The following is a 21,426-nucleotide window of genomic DNA, read 5'->3' as shown; positions in this document are numbered from 1 at the left end:
ATGGGCTATGCATAAGTATATAAGTTCTTTGGTTTATCTCTTCTTGTCCCCCCACCCCCGCACCCCCGACCCCACATCGAGGTGTGTCAGTCTGTTCCATGCCTCCCTGCTTCGGGTCTTATTTTGTTGGCCAATTCATTTTGTTCATTAGATGCCACAAATAAGTGAGATCATGTGATATCTGCCTTTCTCCGTTTGGCTAAGAGGTTTTGAAGGAGACGTCCTGGGCTCTGGTGCCGCTCCGCCGCCTCCTAGCCGGTGCCCTTGGGAAGTCCAGGAACTCCAAGCCTCTTCCAGTTCTGGGGCGCAGGTCAGCTGAGCCCTGTTCCCTCCCTCTGGGTCAGTGTGAGAGCCTGGACATTATTTGTGAAAATGCTTCATAAACTTGGAGAGTTATGCAAATGAATATCATCAGGATTACAGAAATGTTACTGCCTGCAACCACGCCTCCGGCATTCTGGAAGCCATTGATGGGATGCGCTCAAAAACAATTCTCCCCTCTGGCGTCGTTCTCAGCCAGGTTGCTGCACCGACTCCTACTTGATCAGCTATTAGGCCTTTGGAGCCGCACACAATTTTCAAGTGAGTTATTCAATTAATCATTTCTGTCATAACTGCATTGTCCCTTCGAATTCTCTGCTTCTGGAAAGCCAGCGCAGCTGGTGGAGCAGCCTCACTCCCTGCTCATCCTGCCCACAGATCAAATGGCCTGGCGGGAGGGGGGGCGCCGGGGGAGGGGGGAGGCCGATCAATGGCCAAAGGAATTAGTAGGGAGTTGGAAAGAGAGAGAGAGCCAAGTGGTTCCCAACACCCAGTTTACCTTCCCTTGTACCATGAGGTGGTTCAGTAACGCAGCTAAATGGGATTGCCGCAGATTGAATCAAAATGCGGGAGATTGCTATTTAAAGGCCCCCTGGGGGAAATTACTGGGTAAAGGATCATTCCATTTTCATGAATGAGTCCCCTGGTGGAACTGCTTTTACTGAATTTGAATTTTTATAATCTAGTTTTCAAATTATTATATGTAGTATAATACATATTAGATGATAAACATAAATTACATTATCAAGCAGAATATATAAATAAATGTAGGATATATAGAACATAATTTCTATAGTAATAATAAGTTACTGAGTCCCAGTGGCTAGAAAGTATGTGACTCGTGTGGCGGGTTAGATTTCTCCTCTGAGAGATGATGCTTAAAGAAACCCGGTGCTTTGACTATAAATCCTTAAGAAAATTCCCTTCACCAAGGGAAAAAGATCTCCGCTCGGCCTAAAGAAAGTATTTTAAATAAACCGTTATGAGCAGCAGGAAATGGATCGCCATTTGAAGTGGTAAGCTCCCTCGCGGAAAAATTTAGATTGTGGGAAACCACTTTGTGGAACTCTGTTTTCGTTTCATGATTGGGCTTGAATTTTTCTATAAAATATGTCTGTAAGGATGTGAGATGGATAGGCCTCTTCAACATGGTTAGGTTAAAATAGCTTAAGAGTAAAGTAAATATAAACAACAAGTTTTGGGGAAATGAAGTATCCAAGTTGCAGTTGGGACAAGATAACGGGTAGTGTTTGCCCTGTTCTGTCTAGTGATGGGTGGGTGGGGGTGGGGGGGTCTGCTGTCTGTATTTATATATCCCGTTGACCCTCGAACAACATGAGTTTAAACTGCGAAGCTCCACTTACACGCTGATTTTTTAAAAACTTATGGTATCGATAAATACAGTACTAGCAATATATTTCCTTTTTCTTATGATTTTCTTGAGAACATTTTATTTTCTCTCACTTTATTCTAAGAGTGCAGAATATATAATACATATAACATGCAAAATATGTATTAATGGACTGTTTATGTAATTGGTAAGGATAGGTAGTTAAGGTTTGGTGGCGTCAAAAGTTATACATGGATTTCTGACTGCGCAGAGGGTCAGCGCCCCTAACCCAGTGTGGTTCCATTCACTGTGTGTGCTCCTTGAGTCACTGCCTGGCGCAAAGAACACCATTCCTTCCCTCATCTCTTTTTCCAGAAGTTTCCAACACATTACCATGCACACATGGGCAGGGGCAGATGAAGGACACCTAGATATCTAAAGCTGACAGAGAATCCAGAGAGAGCCTAAAGGCAGGCCCGGAGGTCAGCCAGAGTCACATGGAAGGAAGCCTTACCTTCACCATCACCTGGAAGGGACCAACCTCTCAGGTTACAAATGAGGGAAGTGAGAGAGTCCTGTGAGGACCCGTGGCTCCCCTGGGGTCACACAGCCACTTAAGCTCAGGGGGCAAGCCCTATTTTCTCCCTCTATCTCCCTACAGGCATCACTGAGGGAGATTACCAGGTAGCTTGGCTCCTGCCCTGGGCACAGGGAGCCGGGGTGCTGTGCTCATTAGTTGGGTGATGAGTCCCCTCGCCTTTGAAGGGCGGGCAGGGCTGCAGGTAAATATCATCAGCATCTGCAAAGGGCTCCCCTGCACAAAACCTGTTTTCACTTGTCGCCCGCGGCCGCTGGCCACTTGTGGCTGTAAACATCGCCACGGAGGGAGCCGCTCACACACATCATTTGCTCACAAGCTTCAGAAAGCAGGAGGGCTGGGTCTGGTTCTTATTATTAAAGGCAAACAACCCCATTATTAAAAGTAAACAAGGCAGAACTGCTTTGAAACAATTGATTAAATGTCTCCTGGCTCAGAGGCCTAAATTCACCCCCAAACAAAACCTCCCTTACTGAAATCTAAAGAGGGAGCACCTTAAGAAGAGCCTTCAGAAGAACAGCCCCCTTCTGAGTGCCTGGGACAGGTCAGGCTTGGCGACCACATACCCTCTAATCCTCAGGATTTATAAGTGGGCTCTATGGTTTGCAATTTACCAGCGATGGCACGGACAGGGCCACTTAGGGCTTGTGGACACAGATGGAATATGGAAACATTAGGATTTGAACTTGAATCCTATGACTTCCAAGACCCATACCCATCCCACCCTAGCGCATAGCCTCCATTAAAGACAGGTCTCCCCATGCCCCTGTTTTTGCTGTTGATTTCAAAGAGAAACCCAAGATCTGGGAGAAAGAAGCACGCATCTGCTCTGGAAAAACCTGAAATTGCAAGCATGCTTGTGGGGTTTCCAGGAAGAGGAAGCCCATTAGCAAGCTAAGTCACTTAAATGTGCAAAGTAGGCAAAGACTATAGATGTTACATTCCTAGTGCTCAGCATCTTGCCCCAATGCCTGCCTAATTCGTGTGCCACATATACTCAGCTTTCCAAACAAACCAGAACGTAGCTTTGCAGGTCCAGAATCTAGGGCCAGTGAATCTAGGGCTAACTGACCCTGAGTGACAGACTCCTACTAGCCAAACTTATAAGAGGCAGATGTAAGACAGAATGTTTCTTGGCTACAGTAGAATTTTGTTTTCCTGGGAGTCTTAGTGCTAGAAACAGCTAAACAATGGGATTGTTCTAAAATTGTATTTTTAAATGTCTAAAATCATGCTATTGCTAGAATCCGTAAGCAATTTGCTATGGCAGCTATGCTAGGTAACAGAGAAATTGACTACATACTACACCACCAATGACTAGTTGGGGATGACAAAGAAACCAAAACTCTTCTTTTTTTAAAAAAATATTTTTTTATTGATTTCAGAGCGGAAGGGAGAGGGAGAGAGAGAGAGAAACATCAATCATGAGAGAGAATCATTGATCGGCTGCCTCCTGCACACCCCACACTGGGGATTGAGCCTGCAACCTGGGCACGTGCCCTGACCAGGAATCTAACCGTGACCTCCTGGTTCATACTAGGTCAACGCTCAACCACTGAGCCATGCCAACTGGGCCAGCCAAAATTCCTGATGTGGAAGGATGGTGCCACTGTTACGAATAGATTGACAAAGACTTTGTTAGAGCTACTTCATGTTGTGAAAAACCTTATGAATTATATGGAATTAAAGTAAAAACATTTACTGGAACCAGTCTGTCAGTTCCTCAGAAGGTTACAAATAGATTTTCCATATGACCCAGCAATTCCACTAAAGGGAGATAAACAACAGAACTGACAACATCTGACCATACAAAAGCTCATACACAAATGTTCACAGCACCTTTGTTTACAGCAGCCAAAAAGTGGCATCAACTCCCATGTCCGTCAATGGATGAATGGATAAACAAAAATGTGGTGTATTCATACAATGAAGAATTACTCAGCCATAAGGGGAAATGATGTACAGATACGCACTACAATATGGATGAACTTTGAAAACATTATACTAAGAGAAAGAAGGCAGGCACCAAAGGCCACATAGTGTATGAAACTATTTATAGAAAATGTTCAGAATAGGCAAATCTATAGAGACAGAAAGTAAATTAGTGGTTGCCTAGGTCTGGGGATGGCAAGGTTGGAGGAGAAATGGGAGTGCCTGCCAGTGGGTACAGAGTGGCTTTGAGGGCTGATGTTCTAACAAGAAAACGTTCTAAAATTAGTTGTGGTGATTGTTTCACAACTCCGTGAATATACGAACCATCACTGAATGGCAAACTTTAAAAGGGTGCATCTTATGGTATGTGAATTACATCTCAATAAAACTGCTTTAAGAAAACAAAACAAAACACATTTATGACTCCGCAGGAGGTGTTTGTCCTGAATAGTTTCCATTACTCTTCCCACTCCCAATCCATTCTCCATTCTGTGCTTTGTTCCCCAGGAAGCTGATCCTATGGACTGTTTACCCACAGGCTCCGCTGTGCAAGTGATCAAATAATTTATTGTCCAAACTGGGACACTTTTGTGAATGAACAATGGAGGTAAACAAACTGTACTGGGCAAATTAGGGGTCCTGGTTCTGGTCCCCAACATTTGCTCTACTGAGGGCTACAGCTCCTATGAGGCAGACCTCTCCATGCAGCTCCACCTTCTGTCCTAGCCCTTCAGGCCCAGGAGGGTGGGGGGGCGGGGGGGGGGGGGGGGCACGGGAGAAGGGGGGGGAGTGGAGGGGGGTTGGGGGGTTGGAGGGGTGGTGGTGGAGGGGGCTGATAGCTTTCCACCTTGGCCCCCTGGAACTGCACTGCCCCCTGGCTTCCCTAGACCCTGCCCATGTCCCTGTAAAGAGTTTGTGTCTTAAGTTTACTCTATTTTTGGTTGCAATGGACCATCTGTTTCCTGCCAGCACCCTCCTGACACAAAACTCCAGATAAACAGCCTGAAAGAGAAATTTGAAAAGAAAAAGTGTGGTCAACACAGTGACACTGCTAGATGGGGGACCCTCCTTCAGTTTCTGTAGATATGTTAGTCCCGTTAGCAATGTTACTGCATGCCCCACCCAACAACAAGGATGTTCCAGAAAATACAATTTAAAAAATTATTGCAAGGGTTCTTTTTTTGCCAGTTTGAAGGAAATGAGTGTATAGTACAAATTATAATTTTCATTCGTAACTATTAACCTAATACAGAATTTAGAATATCTGCCTAAATGTACATAGCTTTCCTGTGTATTTCCACTTCAATGGAGTTTATCTTACCTTCTGAGTTAGCCAAAATGATGTTTTATGTTCATTTATTTTATGATGTCTAGAAGTATCAAATTAATAAAATTAAAAAAAAAAACTTTTTATTAGGGGGATGCAGCAGGAAAGCATATGTCCATTGGGTTAATCTTGTTCAGAATGTGCTGTGCTACCTCAGATCTGAGGATTTATGCATTTCATCAACTCTGGAAAATTCTCTGCCAAAATCTCTTGGAATATCTCCCCCCCTCCCCCCACAGCCCCTCACCCCATTCTCTATGTCCTTCTTGTCTCATAGCCTCTTTTTTCTATTTTCTACTTTATTTCTATGTGCTTTCTTCAGATCTTTCTTATAAAAAATTCTCTTTTCAGCTCTACATCTATTCAGTTCCCCAACCTGTCCATTTATAGTTCAAATATATATATGGTAATTTCAGTGATTATATTTTTCATTGCTAGTCAGTGTATTTAATTCTTTTTTTCCAGTGTTTTCCATCCTTTTCATAGTGTCTTGTGTTTTTGTATCCTTCTTTGATATTTTAACCAGTTAAAACATATTTATCTACTAGACTGTTGATTTATCTTTAGCTCTTATGGGTTAAATCCTGATGTCAGTTGTGTCTGCTGACTCTGGAACATGATCAGCAGACTGTTCCTTGTACAATTTATAATTTTGAATTATGAGCTCATTTCAGGAGCCTTTATCTGTGGGAAACTCATGAGGACTTGACTGAGGGTCTGTCCCCTCAGAGTCATTTCTCATTAGCTTCTGCCAGGCTACCCAGGATTATTTAAGGCCAGTGCCCAGTTTTCACATCAATTTTCATCTTGGGCATTCGGGATCCTTTCAAAGGAAGGCAAATTCAAACTCCAAACAAAGCCGTGGCATAGGCCTCCGGTCACAAGTTCTCAGGGGACGCTTTAGGCCCACCCAGAGCCCAGCTCCCTGTCCTGGTGGGCACCCTGCTTTCTGCTGCAGCTGCCCTCGAAGCTGGGCAATCGCGGGTCCTGATTCTGCAGGGGGCTCTCAGTTGCACTTCCCTCCTTACCTGGACCCAGGCCTCTTTTTCGCCCCCCCCCCCCTTTGGGGTTAAACACCCAGGCCCCTGAAACCAAGGGGGCAGTCGAGGCATCAGCTTTCATGCATTCTCTTCTGGTTTTCAGCTTCCTCTTTGTTTCTGGCCCTTCTTTCTTGCTGGTTCTGCCATGGATTTCAAAGGATTCTGATTACGTCTACCTAGCGTGTCTACGTGGCTGTCGCAGGAGGCGGCTTCAGGGGATAGAATCTGCCTCTTCATAAAAACGAAAAGCCCCCCTTTCATTGTGTTTACATCACAGTGTGTTGGGGTTAGTGTCATATTTTCCATTTCTAGGCAAACTCGGGCGCCTCTGATTGACTGGAAATAACTAGATGTTTTTCAATTGCTTTGCATGGCACGTTAGAGGTTTTCTAGAATAACATGCTTTTCACGCTCTTTTATTGCTACTCTAACCAGAACTCACATCTCACTTACCACATGTTCCTTTTTTTTCCGTTGTGCTTGTATGAAACAGAAAGAGACACGTTCCAGAAGAGGGAGCGATCGGGTCCTGGACTGTCTTGTTCTATAATGGGCGGCGGGACATCTGCTCCCCTCAGAATGCCACTCTCAATACCAAGGTAGCTCAGAAGCTGAGTTGGGGTCAGCAGACAGCTGGGGAGAATACAGACAAGGAAGGGGTACTGCGACGGTCCGGGAGAACAAGAGTGATTTGGCACAGAGGAGGTGCTCAGGAAACATCTCAGGAACGGAACTGAACTGTCCCTCCCCCCCTACAGAGCAGACACACGTTCCTGGTGACCGAGACCCATCCGCTGGGGTCCCAGAGAAACATGCATTCTTCCAGCTTCTTTCTCCCTCTCACATCTTCCCCATGAACCAGACCCTGTACCAGACTCCCACGACCACAGGCTGCGTGCAGCTTGCAGAGGAGTTTTTAAAAATTTAGAAATGAAAACGTATTTTGGTTTGGGGGAAAACTTCACATCCAGATTCAAAAGTTTCAGTCCCTCTGGAAGGATTGGAACCTGTGGCAATGAAGGGCCGACATTCCCACTTGGCCTTTGGCTGGAGAACTTGTTCTGTGAACTTGCACCTGGCCTGCTTCACGTGCGCTGTCCGACCCCCATAGGCACAGGCTTGTGACCCTGCTGTTGCACCAGCATCACTTTGGCCTCTCTACCAATCTATACTAATAAAAGGGTAATATGCTAATTAGACCGAACAACTTCCGGAGGTCCTTTCGAACAAAGCCATGGTGGTGGGGCCGAGGCAGAGGCGGTTAGGGGTGATCAGGCCAGCAGGGGAGAGCAGTTAGGGAGATCAGGAGCCAGGCAGGTGAGCAGTTAGGAGCCAGCGGTCCCAGATTGCAAGAGGGATGTCCGACTGTCTAAACCAGCAGTTGGACATCCCCTAAGGGGTCCCCAATTAGAGAGGGTGCAGGCTGGGCTGAGGGGAACCCTCCCCCCCACCCCACCATGCACGAATTTCGTGCACCGGGCCACTAGTCAGTTAATAAGGAAACACCTTCTTTCATGAGTTTCCTGACCAAGGTCACATTCACACGCTGAGGCTATAACTGGGTGTTTCCTAGGCCACCATCCACAAACACACGTCAAACATCTCTGACAGTGAGTCACTGTGTAGATGGCATATCTTGACTCTTACTAGTTTCATGTTCAAAGGGGGATTCTGTTTCTAAACTTGTGATGCTTTATATACTGACAACTCCTCAGACTTTCTAAGAGATTGAGTGGCTCTGGGCTCATAAAGAATTTTACTTATAGAGCAAGCTTAAACCAATTTTTTTTTCATAGATGAGCCATGATAATGATCAATACATATTAATAGCTACACTTTATTGAGTCCTACTGTGTGCTCACATAAGTAATCCCATTCAGACCTTACATAGCCTTTGGAGTTAGCACGTCTATTATCCACTTTACAGATGAAGAAACGGAGGCACAGAAGGCTTGGAAGTGAAGAAGCCAGAAATCAAACCTAGGTAGCCTACCCTCCTTTTTATTTTTTTGTTTTTTAATATATTTTTATTGATTTCAGAGAGGAAGGGAGAAGGAGAGAGAGATAGAAGAAACATCAATGATGAGAGAGAACCACTGATCAGCTGCCCCCTGCACGCCCCACACTGGGGATGGAGCCCACAACTGGGGCATGTGCCCTGACCGGGAATCGAACCGTGACCTCCTGGTTCATAGGTCGAGGCTCAACCACTGAGCCACACCGGCTGGGCAGAGCCTACCCTCTTAACCACCTCCCACAGCTGCCTGCAATGCAAAGCCCCTCACTAGGCTCAGGAGTGTCACAAACAGCATCTGAAGTCTCATAGCAACCCCGGGGCCTCACATGGCAACCTGGCCTCACATTAAAGACACCTGTGGAGTTTTAAAAGCATCCCCAAGCATGAAGCAAATATCATAATGAGTTAACATTTGGGGAACCTAATGAAGGGTAAATGAGAAACCTCTGCCCTACTGTTACAGTGTTTCTATACATCATGATTACATCAAAATTTAAAAATTAAAAGAAGAAAAAGAATGTGTTAGAATAATATTAATGGACCTGGGGGGATTTTTTACAGAAACCATTGATAGCAAGAAGTGTTAACAGGAAGTGTTAATAGCAAGATCCAAAAACGTATGTGTGTGTGATCCCATTTTTGTAAAACAAATAATGACAATACACACACACACCCTCCATATCCTTCTATGAGGATGGAATAAAATATGTATGATACATTAAAAAAGTCTGGTGCCCAGTCCCCAGAGATTCCACTTTAATTGTTTATGGGTCGGATTCGTAAATTTGCTGCCTATTGGAATCATCTGGAAAGCTTTGAAAAGTCTCGATGCCCAGGGCACAGCCCAGACACCTGAATCAGTCTCCCTGGGAGTGGAGCCCTGGTGGGAGTGATTTAAAATTCCCACAGGGGATTCCTATTGCTGCCAAGTCTGGGGACCAGGCAGAGCCCTCGGTGCAGCCTGGGTTGAGAATCACTTCTGGGAAGGAGGGGAACTCATGAGGGCAGCATTACTGTAGACGTGCATCTGACATCCATTTCAACCCTGGGAGCCCATCAGTAGGAACCCCGAAGAAACAGAGGCTGGCCGGGAGCTCAAACAGCCTGCTGGAGGCCACAGCGCGAGGAGAAGGGGGGGGGGGGCGCATCCTGACCACCTTCCCTGGGGGGAGGAGGGTGTGGGGAGCTGCTTTGGGGAGGCATCCTTGCCTCCCGATCTCTCCTTCCCAGGATCACTGGGGTTGAAATTCATTCTGGTAGAGATTCCTTCCTTTGGGTTCCTCCTTCTAGGAGCTATTAAAAACAAAACAAAACAAAAAGCAAAAGTTTCTGGGAGGAATGATATATCAATTGGGTCTTGATGTCTGCACAGTGAATGCTGGGTGTTCCAAAGCAAGGAGAAAGTTAGGGGGATGCTCAACTATGGGGAAAGAAGGTAACGTAAGGGGTGTAAATCTGACCTTGTCAGTTTTTTGCTCAAAATCCCTCCGTTCACTAGCCTGACCACAGACTTATTAAAAATACCAAGTGTTGTCCCAGCTCTGAGCCTTTGCTGCCTGGTGGAACGTTCTCAGGATCCCCCTCAAGGGAGAGCCTTTCTCTTGAGAGACAGGGGCCTGCTTCTCAGTCCCGAGGCCAGTAGAGGCCTGAGGGAAAGGAGACCAGAGAGGTGTGCTTGCCTTAGCCGGTTTGGCTCAGTGGATAGTGTCAGCCTGTGGACCGAAGGGTCCCGGGTTCAATTCCGGTCATGCACCTCATTTGCAGGCTCCTCCCTAGCCCGGGCCCTGGTCAGGACGCGTGCAGAAAGCAACAATCGATGTGTTTCTCTCACATCAATATTTCTCTCTGTCTTTTCTTCTCTCTTCCACTCTCTCTGAAAAATCAATGGAAAAATATCCTCTGGTGAGGGTTAAAAAAAAGAGAGAGGTGTGCTTTTTAAACACTGCTAAGGTTGTGTGTTCAGGGCGTTCGCATTCAGGTGTGTGGCAAGAAAGCCGAGCACAGTGTCCTTTGGGCTAAGTCAGGAGCCCCAGAGGCCAGGAGGGCTGGAGGCTGGGTAGAAGCGAGACTTCAGGCCTGGCAGTCAGAAAGCCGAGGTTGAAGTCCTGCTGGCCACTTTCCAAGAGTAAAATGAAGGCTAGTATGACAACCTCCTTAAGGTTGTGGTGGGGATTAGATATAATATACATACAACCCCTACAATGTACACAGTAGGCCCTTGGCCAAGTCAGAGGGATAGCACACCAACAGTATAGGCTTGCCACGTGCCCTCTGGGGCCAGGGCTGGAATGAGCCCTGACTTGGTCCCTCCTCCCTTCCTTCTTCTTTTTAAAAGTTTATTGGATTGTGGTAAGAGCACAACATGAGATCTACCCTCTTAACGCATTTCAAAGTATATCATACAGGATGGTTAAGTGTAAGTATGTGTTGTACAGTAGACCTCTAGAACTTGTCTTTCATAATTGAGAATTCATGCCCATGGATTAGCACCCACCCCCACCCCTTGGCAGCCACCACTCTTCTCTCTGATTCTCCGAGTTTGACTATTTTATTATATACTTCATAGAAGTGGGATCATGCAGTACTTGTCCTGTGACTGGCTTATTTCTCTTAGCATAATGTCCCGAGGTTCATCCGTGCTGTTGCATCCTGCAGGGTTTCCTTCCTTTTGAGGGCTAATAATAACCCATTGTATGTATATACCACACTTTATCCATTCATCCGCCATGAACATTTAGGTTGTTTCCACATCTTGGCTATTGTGAATCTCTTTCTGTTGATAAAATTTATTGAGTGCATGTTGACTATGTGCCAGGAACTGCTTTAAATGCTTTACATATATTAGTCTAGGGCAGTGATGGCGAACCTATGACACGTGTGACAGCACTGACACGCGTAGCCATTTCTAATGACACGCGGCCGCTGAGGCGGCCGCATGCTGAGGATGAAACATTTGCTGCTCCTGAGGATGAAACATTTGCGAAATAATGTTTTTTCCTCAAAGTGACACACTACCCGAGTTATGCTCAGGTTTTTGGCGAAGTTTGACACACCAAGCTCAAAAGGTTGCCCATCACTGGTCTAGGGTGAAACTCAGGACAGCCCTGTGAAATAGATGCTATCTTTATCCCCATTTACAGATGAGGAAACTGAGGCCCCGTTAGTATGGCCCAAGGCCATTCCGTTAGATTGAACCCAGGCAATCTGGCTCTAAAAGCAGTGATCTCGATCACTACAATATTTATAGTAGTCAAGTCCTAATAACGATAATGATTAAGAACAAACTATGCGTCAGCGCTGTTAATGGCAAGGTGAAGGTGAGACCTATACATCCAAACCAGAGCAGTTCATTCCAGAAGCAACACGCCTTCCTATGATTTTGGCGAGAGAAGTGGACAAAGAGGGTTGTGGTTAAGAGTTGGGCAGAGTGGCCCAGGGGAAAATGATCTTCTGAGCGGTGATAGGCAGATCTATGCGTCTCTTCGATTCACCCAGTTTTTCAAAGCCAGAACTTATCCTATCACCGAGTCTGAAATAGTCCCTAACATGTTGCATATGGTTTCTTTTGTAATTTCCTCTTGTGTGTTTTGTGCTGCCAATGGTCAGCTCAAGGGCCAAGGGAACAGCCCAGAGTTTGGTGCTTTTGTTTCAAGGTCTTTTCAAAGCTGCTCCTTGAGCCGCCCTCCTCCTTGTCTGTTTGGTGCTGATCTAAATGAGATCGGTGCAGTTAGGCGGTGGAGCTGCGAAAATGAAACACCAGCTCCCCAGTCAACTGGGGCACATTCGCTCTCTTTCCAGGTTAAACGGGGCTCTCTGCAGTTACACCAACACCATTGACCTCAGTGGGCCTGACAAACTGTCCAAGCCACGGGCAGTCAGCAATAATGCTCTATTGCCACTAATTTAGCAATGGCAAATCAATCCACTTTCCCAGCCTCCTGCAACTTTATTGAACTCCGCAACCCGCTGCAGGACACGCCCCGAACTCTCCTTAAATGACATATTCGGCTGTTTGCAGTCGTGACTTGCATTGCAGTCCTGATATCACAGACCGCGCCTATTCTGAGAAGCCTGCGGTAGCAGCAGCAGCAGCAGCAGGAGTAGCAGTTTTCTCGCCCTACTGAGTGCTCACTATTTGCTGGACACTGCGCCAAGCTGGCCACCGTGAGTCCCCGGGGAGTGGCGGGTGCACCCTCCGTTCCGGGCGCTCGCAGCCATTGTGGGGTGGGCGTTCCCCTCGCCTCGTGCTGACACGCCCTCTCCGCGCTGCGACCGGCGGCCGGGCGAGAAGAAGGTGCCCTGTGCGTGCTCGGAGGAGGCGGCTCCCGCCGGGCTCGGATCCTCGCTGCACCGCCCGCCGGCGCCTCGCCGCTGCCTCGCCGCTGCCCGCGCCCCACGCGCCTCCCGGGCACGCGCTCCCAGCCCCGCCTGCGCGCGCGCGCCCTCCCGTACCCCCGCGGCGGACGCACGGCCACGAGCGCGCGTGCGCCTCTCAGGACGTCCGCGGGAGCCGAGCCAGAGCGAGCGCAGGGCCGGGCGCGCAGGAGTGAAAAGGAGGCGGCGGCTGCGGCTGCGAGCAACAGATCCGGGCGCTGCGAGCTCACCCGCTCTGCTGTTGGGCGATTTTTTTTTTTTGTAATTTTCCCCAAACCTTTTAATTTAGAACACCTTGCATTTTTAATGGCGCTGGCCCTGGGTCAGCGGGCGGTTTTCTCTGCTTCAAGATGGGCTTTGCCGTTTCCGTCGTGGGCACCAGTGGTGGTCTGATTGTCAGCCTTCCCCGGGCATTTTTAAGGCCAGGAGCCGAGCGCTGCTTGTAGGCGCATCACCCTACGGAGCGGTTTGGCTTTTGAAATTATTGTTATTATTTCGGGCAGAGAACAGTCGACCTCGGGCACTTCGTCCTCTTTGCAGGAGAGGCTGCGAGTGTGAAATTCCTCCCGGGGTGAGGCAGCCCGGTCCCGCGCACAGTCCAGGCGGCCCAGCGTGTGCGTCCCGTCCCCGCCGGCGCCGGGAAAATGGAGGCTGTGATTGAGAAGGAATGCAGCGCGCTCGGAGGCCTCTTCCAGACCATCATCAGCGACATGAAGGTAGGTCGCCGGGGGCGCGGCTGCGGCGCTGGCCGCCGCGCGCTGACCTGGCCGCGGCGCTTCGCCTCCGCCCCGGGCCAGCCGCCCGGTCCTGGTCTGCGCGGCGGCCGGTAGCCACCTGCGGGAGCGCCACGGCCCGGGTGTCACCTGCTCAACCCGGGCGCCGTTTCGGGCTCTGCTGGGTCACCGGCCGGCGGCTTCCACGGGGATGTTTGATGCTCCCTCCCCTCTCCCTGCTCATTGTCCCAGGGGGCGGCCTCAACTCGTTTTCCTGGGGGGGCTCAGGGCCCCGGCTCCAAGTTTTCCATTGTCTGTCGCTGGACGGGAGTGTCTGCGACCCGCTGAGGCTGGATGCTGGGCGGACACCTGATTCCCCCGGGTACGGGGAGGGGGCGCCTGGCGCGGTATTGGGGGCTCTGCCTGGCCTCGGAAAGGAGCTCCCGCCTGAGCCTGGAAGGGAAGCCACCCTTTCCCTCCTTGGCTTTCAGGTCCTCCTGGAGGGATCGGAACAAATTAGGTATTAATTAGGCTCTTTCAAAGCTGGTGAGGGTGTGCATGCCCTTCCCTCGGGCCCTCCCCGGGGCGCGGAGCAGAAGTTCCCAGAGCAGCCTTGCCAGGGCCCCCTCCTTTCCCTGGCTGAGGCTCCCAGCCTGAAGGCAAGATGGGGCCCCACAAACAATTGTAACTTACCCCCTTCCCGCACCCCCACCCCCCCACGTACCCACCACACAGACTCCAGGTTTTCTCTTGGAAGGACTGTGAAAATTGTGTGTGTGCGCGCGTGTGTGTGCGTGCGCGCGCACACGCGTGTGTTGGGGTGGAGAACAACACCCTGGCTTTTTCCTGCGAGGGGTGGGACGGGGGATCACCTGGTCCTTGGACGTGGATTTCCTGTGCCTGGAGATAGACCAGGGCCCTCCGTTACTCACCCAAAGGAAATATGATCAGCCTTTGGAGCTGGCTGGCGGGAGGTGGGAGTTGGGGGCGGTGGGGGGATCTTTCCCCCCCCCCCCCCCGTGTGTATTTAGGGAGCTTCTCTTTGGCTCCCGCCCAGCCTCAATTTGCCTCAGCAGATCCGGGGAGGTGGTTTAATTAAAAGCTCAGCTTCCGAAAGGAGTGGGCAGGTTTGGAAGCTGTGCGGCGAGTGGGTGTGGACAGCCCCCCTTCAGCCGCTGCCCGGGCCCGGGGAGGAGCTTTTGTCTGATGAGGTGTAAGGTTTGGACAGGGCTTGGCCTTGGAGATGGACTTTGGGAAGGAATGTTCAGCTTTTAGAACCAGCTGCCACCTTGCCCAGGGTGAACTTCTCCAAGGTGCCTCTGTCCTGGTCTGGTCTATTTTGAAATCCTTCTGCAGAGCCCGTGCCTTTTGTCAGAAATTGACATCCGTGCAGCATTATCTTCAAAGGTATCCTGTTTGCCCCGGAATGCCTCTAATCCAGCCACTTGGAATTAGATTATTCCCTGTTCAAAGACAGCCCCTTGCATTCCTTTGCCCACAATCCACGATTGAAGTGCTCTTTTGAGACAAAGATTGGTGCCGCCATGGACTCCTAGAGCATTTCTGGTTAACTTAATTGTGCAGGCCTTATAATCAAACAAGATTTGGTTTGAGGCACACACCTATTCTGATCGCTAGGGGAAGAATTTGAGGTGGGTTGGTAAAGCCGCTTAGTGTTTTTTTAGGGAGAGAAATGGGTGTTTCCAGCCCCCCAGTGGTAGTAACAAGAGCCCAGTGACCTAATAGGCCTGCCCACTGCAGTTCCAGGGTGTTCACATCCAGAGTTTTCCCCCTCTCTCTTTGTTCTTCAATCCAGAATCTAGCCTTGGTTCTTCCCATTTACCGGTCGGAGCCCAAAGCCCTTCTGTAGGTAACCCTCCACAGGGCGGGCCCTTCTGCTTCCACCTGCCACCCCGTGGCCGCCCTGCGGCACTGTGGCCTGGGGGGTTTGTGGGTGCTACGTTGGCATGTCTTTTCCTCCCCAAGAGTCCAGTTAAAAATAAAGACTCATTTAATGCCCCTTGGGTGCAGGATCTATAGTTTGTGGTTCCCGAGTCCTTTCCCTTTGAATGTAGTAGCATTTGTTCAACATCCTGTGGGAAGATACTCATTTTAAGGGTTTCTGTTGGTTTTGTTTTGGCAGCAAAGATTTTAAAAGCAACAGCTACAACATGCCCTGGGGTCTGCAGAATTTCAGACTTTTGGGGAGTAGAGAGATAAGGAAAAAGAGAGGGGGGTGTCTGATTTCCAAGCTTGTTTATTCGTAAGATAGTTGCTGAAAATTTTCATGGAGTTTTCTTCTTAAGAGATTTCTTCATGAATTAGTTGACTGTGAAATTTTAGAAGGGACTTTTAAAATTTGGGCATATAGGATAAGCGATGTAGAGTATGCATATGCATGACGCTGCCAGCAGTAAAAGTCAGTTTTTAATACTGAAATCAGCTGGCTTTCTAATGCCCTGCTAATCTGCTTTTTTCCCCCCCTCTTTGAACTCCCATGATGGGTTTATAATACCTCTCGTCCCCTTTCTGTTTACTGTGAAGGACAGGTATAAATGTTGGACACCCATTTGGAATGCCACCTTGAGAAAAAATTTAGGTCATTTTCTAGGAAGTGATGTTGGACTGGGGTGAGGAAAGATACGAAAAGTGGCTTTTTTAGTAGCATTTGATTCTCCAAAATGAACAACAGCAGCACAGGAAGGGAGTCGATTTCCTCTTTGGAGGAAAAAAACAACACAACAACACAAATGGAGTCATGTCAAGGCCTAGCACCATCTATCTTCCAAAGCCACAGCTCCCAAGACAAGGAAAAGCTAGGGAGGATTCTTCCTGCTTCCTTCTAACGATCCTTCATCTGGTTAAGTCCTCGGCTGTCAGGGAGTGCGTGTCATCCTTTCCAGGGGGAGGGGTGCAGAAGAAACCCTCACTTTGCTCCCTTTGGGATGCAGCTGTTAAATAACTTATCGATTCCTTGTCGAGAGGAAACCGTGTGTTTTTCCCCTTTCTTCCACCGCACTGTGGTGGGGGTCAGCAATGAGTGGTGGTGTGCAAAATCGCCTCCTGGCTGCCTTTCCGGCCATCCACATAAATCACGTCGTCTGCTGTGAGCTGCCCCCAGAGGAAAAGGGGAAGCCAGAGGCTCATGTGGCTGGAGGCACGGGCCCATCGCCTGCCTGTCTCGGGGAGCGGCAGCTTGGAAGTGACTGTGTGTGGAAAGTCAGTTGACTGGCTTCTGATGTTTAGATAATGTTGACTGCATTAAGGAGGTCCTGGAATCTTTTCCGAGTTTCTCTCCAAGTCCTTGGAAAATACAGGATAACTGTTGCAAACATCGTATTTGTTTAAATTGAGATATAATTGACGCAGAACACTATATGACTTTCAGGTGTACACCATACTGATTTGGTATTTGTAATTTTTCATTGGTTATTTTTTTAAAATGTAAGTAATTGAACCCACGTAGAATTCGGTGATGTTTGGGGAGCTATTAGGACTAGGAGACTCTGGCCAAACTTGAGGGCAGCTCACCCTGTGGCTGTCTTTCTTCTTTTAATAATTAACTTAGCTCAGAAACAGTTGGATGCTAACATCAAATATTTTTCTCGGCCTTCTTGCTCAAGAATCAGCGGGTCAGGAGCTGAATTGGGCCTGATGCAGGGAGAACTTTGGACCAGGTCGGAGAGTGTGTTTGGGGTTATGTAATGTGACTGGGAGTGAAAAAAACACCCAACCACACCTTGCGTTCCCCACCCAGGTCTCACTTAGACAGGGTGTCCTGTTACCAGCACCTGTGCTGGGCAGAATAGGGGCCTTGTTCAGTCCCCCTCCACCGCCCCCACCGCTGTTTGCTACCAATATCCCCTCTCCGGAGTTCTGCCCAAAATTAGAACTGCTAAAGGGACTTCTTGAGTTCCATGGAAATCTTTTGTGGTTCAAAGGCACGTCACGATGTTTTCCCTCACTTATCATAAGATCAGGAATGTGGGTAGTGGGCCCAGCCCTGGATAGTGATTTCAGAGTGGCCGTTGTTTCTCCCTCCTGGGTTGGCTTCGGGGTTCCAGTCAGCGGAGAGGTTGACCTCCTCAGTGTTTACCGGGGGGCCTGCTCTGTGGAAGGCCTTTCGCTGGGCCTGCAGGAGCCACCGATCCACAGGGCCGCCCTTGGAGAGCTGCTTGGCCTGTGGGCCTTCAGTAGCTGAGGTCCAGTACCGTACGGTGGCCCTTCAGGGAGAGTGTGGAGTCCCGCCTGGGGCAGGGCGCCAGTCAGTCCCTGCAGGACGCCCCCTGACTCTTGACGAAAAGCGTCTGTGAGGAAGATATCGACACCCCAGCCAAGGCCTCTGCCAGTGGCCAGGTGCGCCCAGGGAGGCGGGCCACTCTGTAAAGGGTGACACACAAACGCAGGACAAGCAAAGCCCTTGTAAAGTACAGATGGGCCCCACGCCGGCTTTTCTCTTAGCAAATGGCTGTGTTTGCCCAGGGTTTTACAGCTTCCTCAGTTTGGGCCTCTGGGAAAAGTTGAAGTAAAGATGTCATAAAATTGGCAGCAGGGAACTGCCCGGAATGGGTGCCTGTTCAGAGATCTAGGGTCTGTTCTACATAGATCTGTCTCCCCCCCCGCCCCCAGTGCAAATCTTAACAGTCCAGGTTTGGAAAGAAATCTTTTTTCTTTTTTCTTTTTTTTTTATCTTGGCTTGAGCGTTTTTGTGGGAAAATCCTGGTACATCACATTTAACCAAATAGTTTAGAACTAGTTGCTGGATGTTCTGAGATTCCTCAGTTAGTAATGCCTCAGATGCAGAGAGAAGGCCAGTCTTGGATTATGGTTTGCATGGAAGGTAAGCTGAGTTTGAATTTCGCCTGGTTCAGCTATCACTCCGTTCTTATTTGAGTAACATGTACCTCAAATTCTATAGTATTTACTAAGCATCAGCAGGGTTGCAGGCGCCAAGTTCCATGCTATGATTTCAGCAGGTAAAGGTACAGAATTCCCAGGTACATTTGAATTTCAGGTGAACACTGGACAGTTTTAGTATAAGTATGTCCCATGCATATTACGTCTCCTCGGCTGCTGACCTCTTGGCTTCTGAACTCGTTACTTTGCACCTTGGGGGTAGGGAAAAGGAAAAAGCTAAAATAATACCTGTCAATTGGATAGCTCCTTTGAGGTTGTTAAAATGCTTGGAGGGTGGAAAGGTTGAAGCTATTGATCTATTAGACGCTTTATCTATAATTTTCATCTAGGCTTTTTCCATCTTCCCAGAGATGGGTGAGAGTTGGCAAGATTCCATCTGTAGCGAGACCTTTAGATGTTCAAAACCGGTTATGGAAAAATGAGATCATTTCAAGTTCACCATTATTTCTCGGAACTGCCTTCAGGATACTTTCCCCTAAAACCCACACCTCCACAGAAACAAAGAAATACCTCTCCCCAAACCCAACAAAAGCCAGAGGACAGAGTCAGCTGCCTAGGACATCAGACAAGAGGCATTTGGGGCTCCTTAAAGGGAACTGATGCCTTAAGCAGTTTAACTCAGATTTGCAGATTGCACTGCTGATATGGCCTTATTAAGTAGCAAAGCAGAGAGACAAATGGAGTAAATTAATTGGCTGAGCATGGAGGAAACCTATTGTATTTGATTGCCAAGGTTCTCCCTGGAATTAGCTGGAGTCTGCAGAAGGTTTCATCTGAGGATGTGCCACACGTTACACACACAAGACCCCAAAAAGCAAAGCCCAAACCCACCCAGTGTAGATCCCAGAGCAGCCCACCCATCATCAATGTTTTCCACCTCTTAGCCTAGGGGAGGCCTTGGCAAGGGCTGTGCCATCTCTGTGGCTTCCCGATGTAAGATGCTCTGGCGTGCCACCTGTTCAGAGCAAGTAGGTGCTCAGTATTCACTGCATGTGGTGAACGGGGCAGAAAGGAACTTGGTGAGAACCTACTATGTGCCAGGCATTGTGCTAAGGGCTTGGCATGCATGGATTCAAGTGATTCTCACATCAACCCCACTTTACAGATGAGGAAACTGGACGCTTGGAGAGTCAGTACCTTGTCTAAGGCCGTGGTGAGGTGGACTGCTATTTGGACCTTGACCTGTTTGATCCTCGCACCCCCAGGTCATTCTGATGTGTAGCCGGGCTTGAGGAACGTGGAGCTGTACACAATTTCATCACCTTCAAAGGGTTTTCTCAACCTTACCTAAATCTGAGTAAAAGCACCTTTAGATGGTTGTACAACAGTGTGAATGTGCTTAACACTGTACACTTAACAATGCAGGATGGTACATTTTATATGTGAATGTATTACGCACGCTGAGTCCGCTCCGTCTCTTTAGATTCACAGCGGTCGCCAACCTTTCGGACCTCACGGACCACCAGTGGTCTGCGGACCGCCGGTTGGCAACCGCTGCTTTAGAACATGCCTACGGTAGAGATCGGGGCATGGACTTATTTCTAGAAGCTGGCATTTCACTTGCCTGAGTCCCACAAGAGGCCCAAGGAAGACAGGGGATCTGATCTCCGGGCCTCTGGCCCAGATCAGCCTGGAGGTGTGAGCCTGAGCTCAGTGAGCTGCTGTGAGGATAGTTGCTGGGGTGGGCGGCTCCCATCTGGCTGTCACTTTCGTGGAAATCGTTTCATTCATGACACATCAACATAGTGGGGCTTCCTTCCTTCTCCCGCTTCCCCGTCTTTTCTAACAGATAGCCTGGCATCCTCCTTTCCTCTCATTTCCCTGGGTGTGTGGAGGGGAAAGAATCCTTTGGGCCAGGCTTTAGCGGTCACCCTTGGCTCCTGTCCTTGTCCCCAGAGCGCCTCCACGACGGGCCAGAGGGCCGCATTTATACGTCGGTCCCTGAGGCAGGATGACTGTCCAAGCCCGACAACGCCTCCTAATTATAGGAATTGAGTAAGTTCACCCAAAGTTCAAATGGCTCCTCAAAGAGAACGCCTTACCTTGAACTCATTTCGCGTCCAGCCCTGGAACTCCCTTGTAAAGGAGCTTTCTGTGTTTAATTACGCCCCGTAGCCCTCCGGTTGGGGTTGAGTTGTGTTTGGAGAAGTTGATGGGATCACCAGAAAACTCCTTCCTGTGCCGCCTCTTGGCACATATGGCCTTGGTCATAGTTCTAAGTGGTTTTTCTTTTCCTGTCTAGTTTAAGTGGGTGAAAAAAAATCAATTGAGTGCCTTTTGAGTTATGTGTCTTTTTATTTGCTTTCTTTCGCTCAAAGAATTTGGCCAGCAGCAGAAGTATTAGCGTGTGCAGTATCCGTGGCCTCCTGGAGGCGGACGGCAGGTTTGGCCGGGGACTCCCTTTCCTGCCGCCTCCCACACGCCGGAGTCTTCAGGGGGCTGGCGGAGTGGTCTGGCCGGAGGAGCTGGTTCTGGGCAGGTGTGCCCCTTTCGGTAGACAGGGCGTGGTTACAGGGACAGGTGCGTTGGATTCTGGGAGCCATAAGACACTGAAGCCTGGACCCTGTTTCTGGGGTGCATCCTGGGTACCAGGGTTATAAAAAGCACCCCCAGGTCATTCTGATGTGTAGCCGGGCTTGAGGAACGTGGAGCTGTACACAATTTCATCACCTTCAAAGGGTTTTCTCAACCTTACCTAAATCTGAGTAAAAGCACCTTTAGATGGTTGTACAACAGTGTGAATGTGCTTAATTAACACTGTATGCTTAGCAATGCAGGATGGTACATTTTATATGTGAATGTATTACGCACGCTGAGTCCGCTCCGTCTCCTGGCGACCCTATGCCTGAGTGATGTC

The 21,426-nt window shown here is 48.8% G+C and overlaps 1 protein-coding gene and 1 long non-coding RNA gene across 4 annotated transcripts in view; both read left to right on the top strand.

Annotated features, from left to right (window-relative positions):
• The first annotated feature begins 451 nt into the window (after nucleotides 1–451).
• On the top strand, nucleotides 452–5,179 carry LOC129147266 (uncharacterized). Its single transcript, XR_008554644.1, has 3 exons — nucleotides 452–582; nucleotides 4,689–4,788; nucleotides 5,151–5,179. It is a non-coding gene; the product is annotated as an uncharacterized LOC129147266 (long non-coding RNA).
• Nucleotides 5,180–12,937: 7,758 nt separating this feature from the next.
• Nucleotides 12,938–21,426, top strand: part of MTSS1 (MTSS I-BAR domain containing 1) — a 149,462-nt gene continuing 140,973 nt past the window's right edge. For all 3 annotated transcript variants that reach the window (XM_028147893.2, XM_008143278.3, XM_054708268.1), the window contains exon 1: nucleotides 12,938–13,655. In XM_028147893.2, coding sequence (XP_028003694.1) covers nucleotides 13,584–13,655 — 72 coding nt within the window. In that variant the 5' untranslated portion in view covers nucleotides 12,938–13,583. The remainder of the gene's footprint in view (nucleotides 13,656–21,426) is intronic.

The sequence above is a fragment of the Eptesicus fuscus genome, chromosome 19 (genome assembly GCF_027574615.1).
Source record: "Eptesicus fuscus isolate TK198812 chromosome 19, DD_ASM_mEF_20220401, whole genome shotgun sequence".
Lineage (NCBI taxonomy): Eukaryota > Metazoa > Chordata > Mammalia > Chiroptera > Vespertilionidae > Eptesicus > Eptesicus fuscus.
The sequence above is the reverse complement of the archived record's forward strand: the minus strand, read 5'-3'. Positions and strand labels throughout refer to the sequence as shown.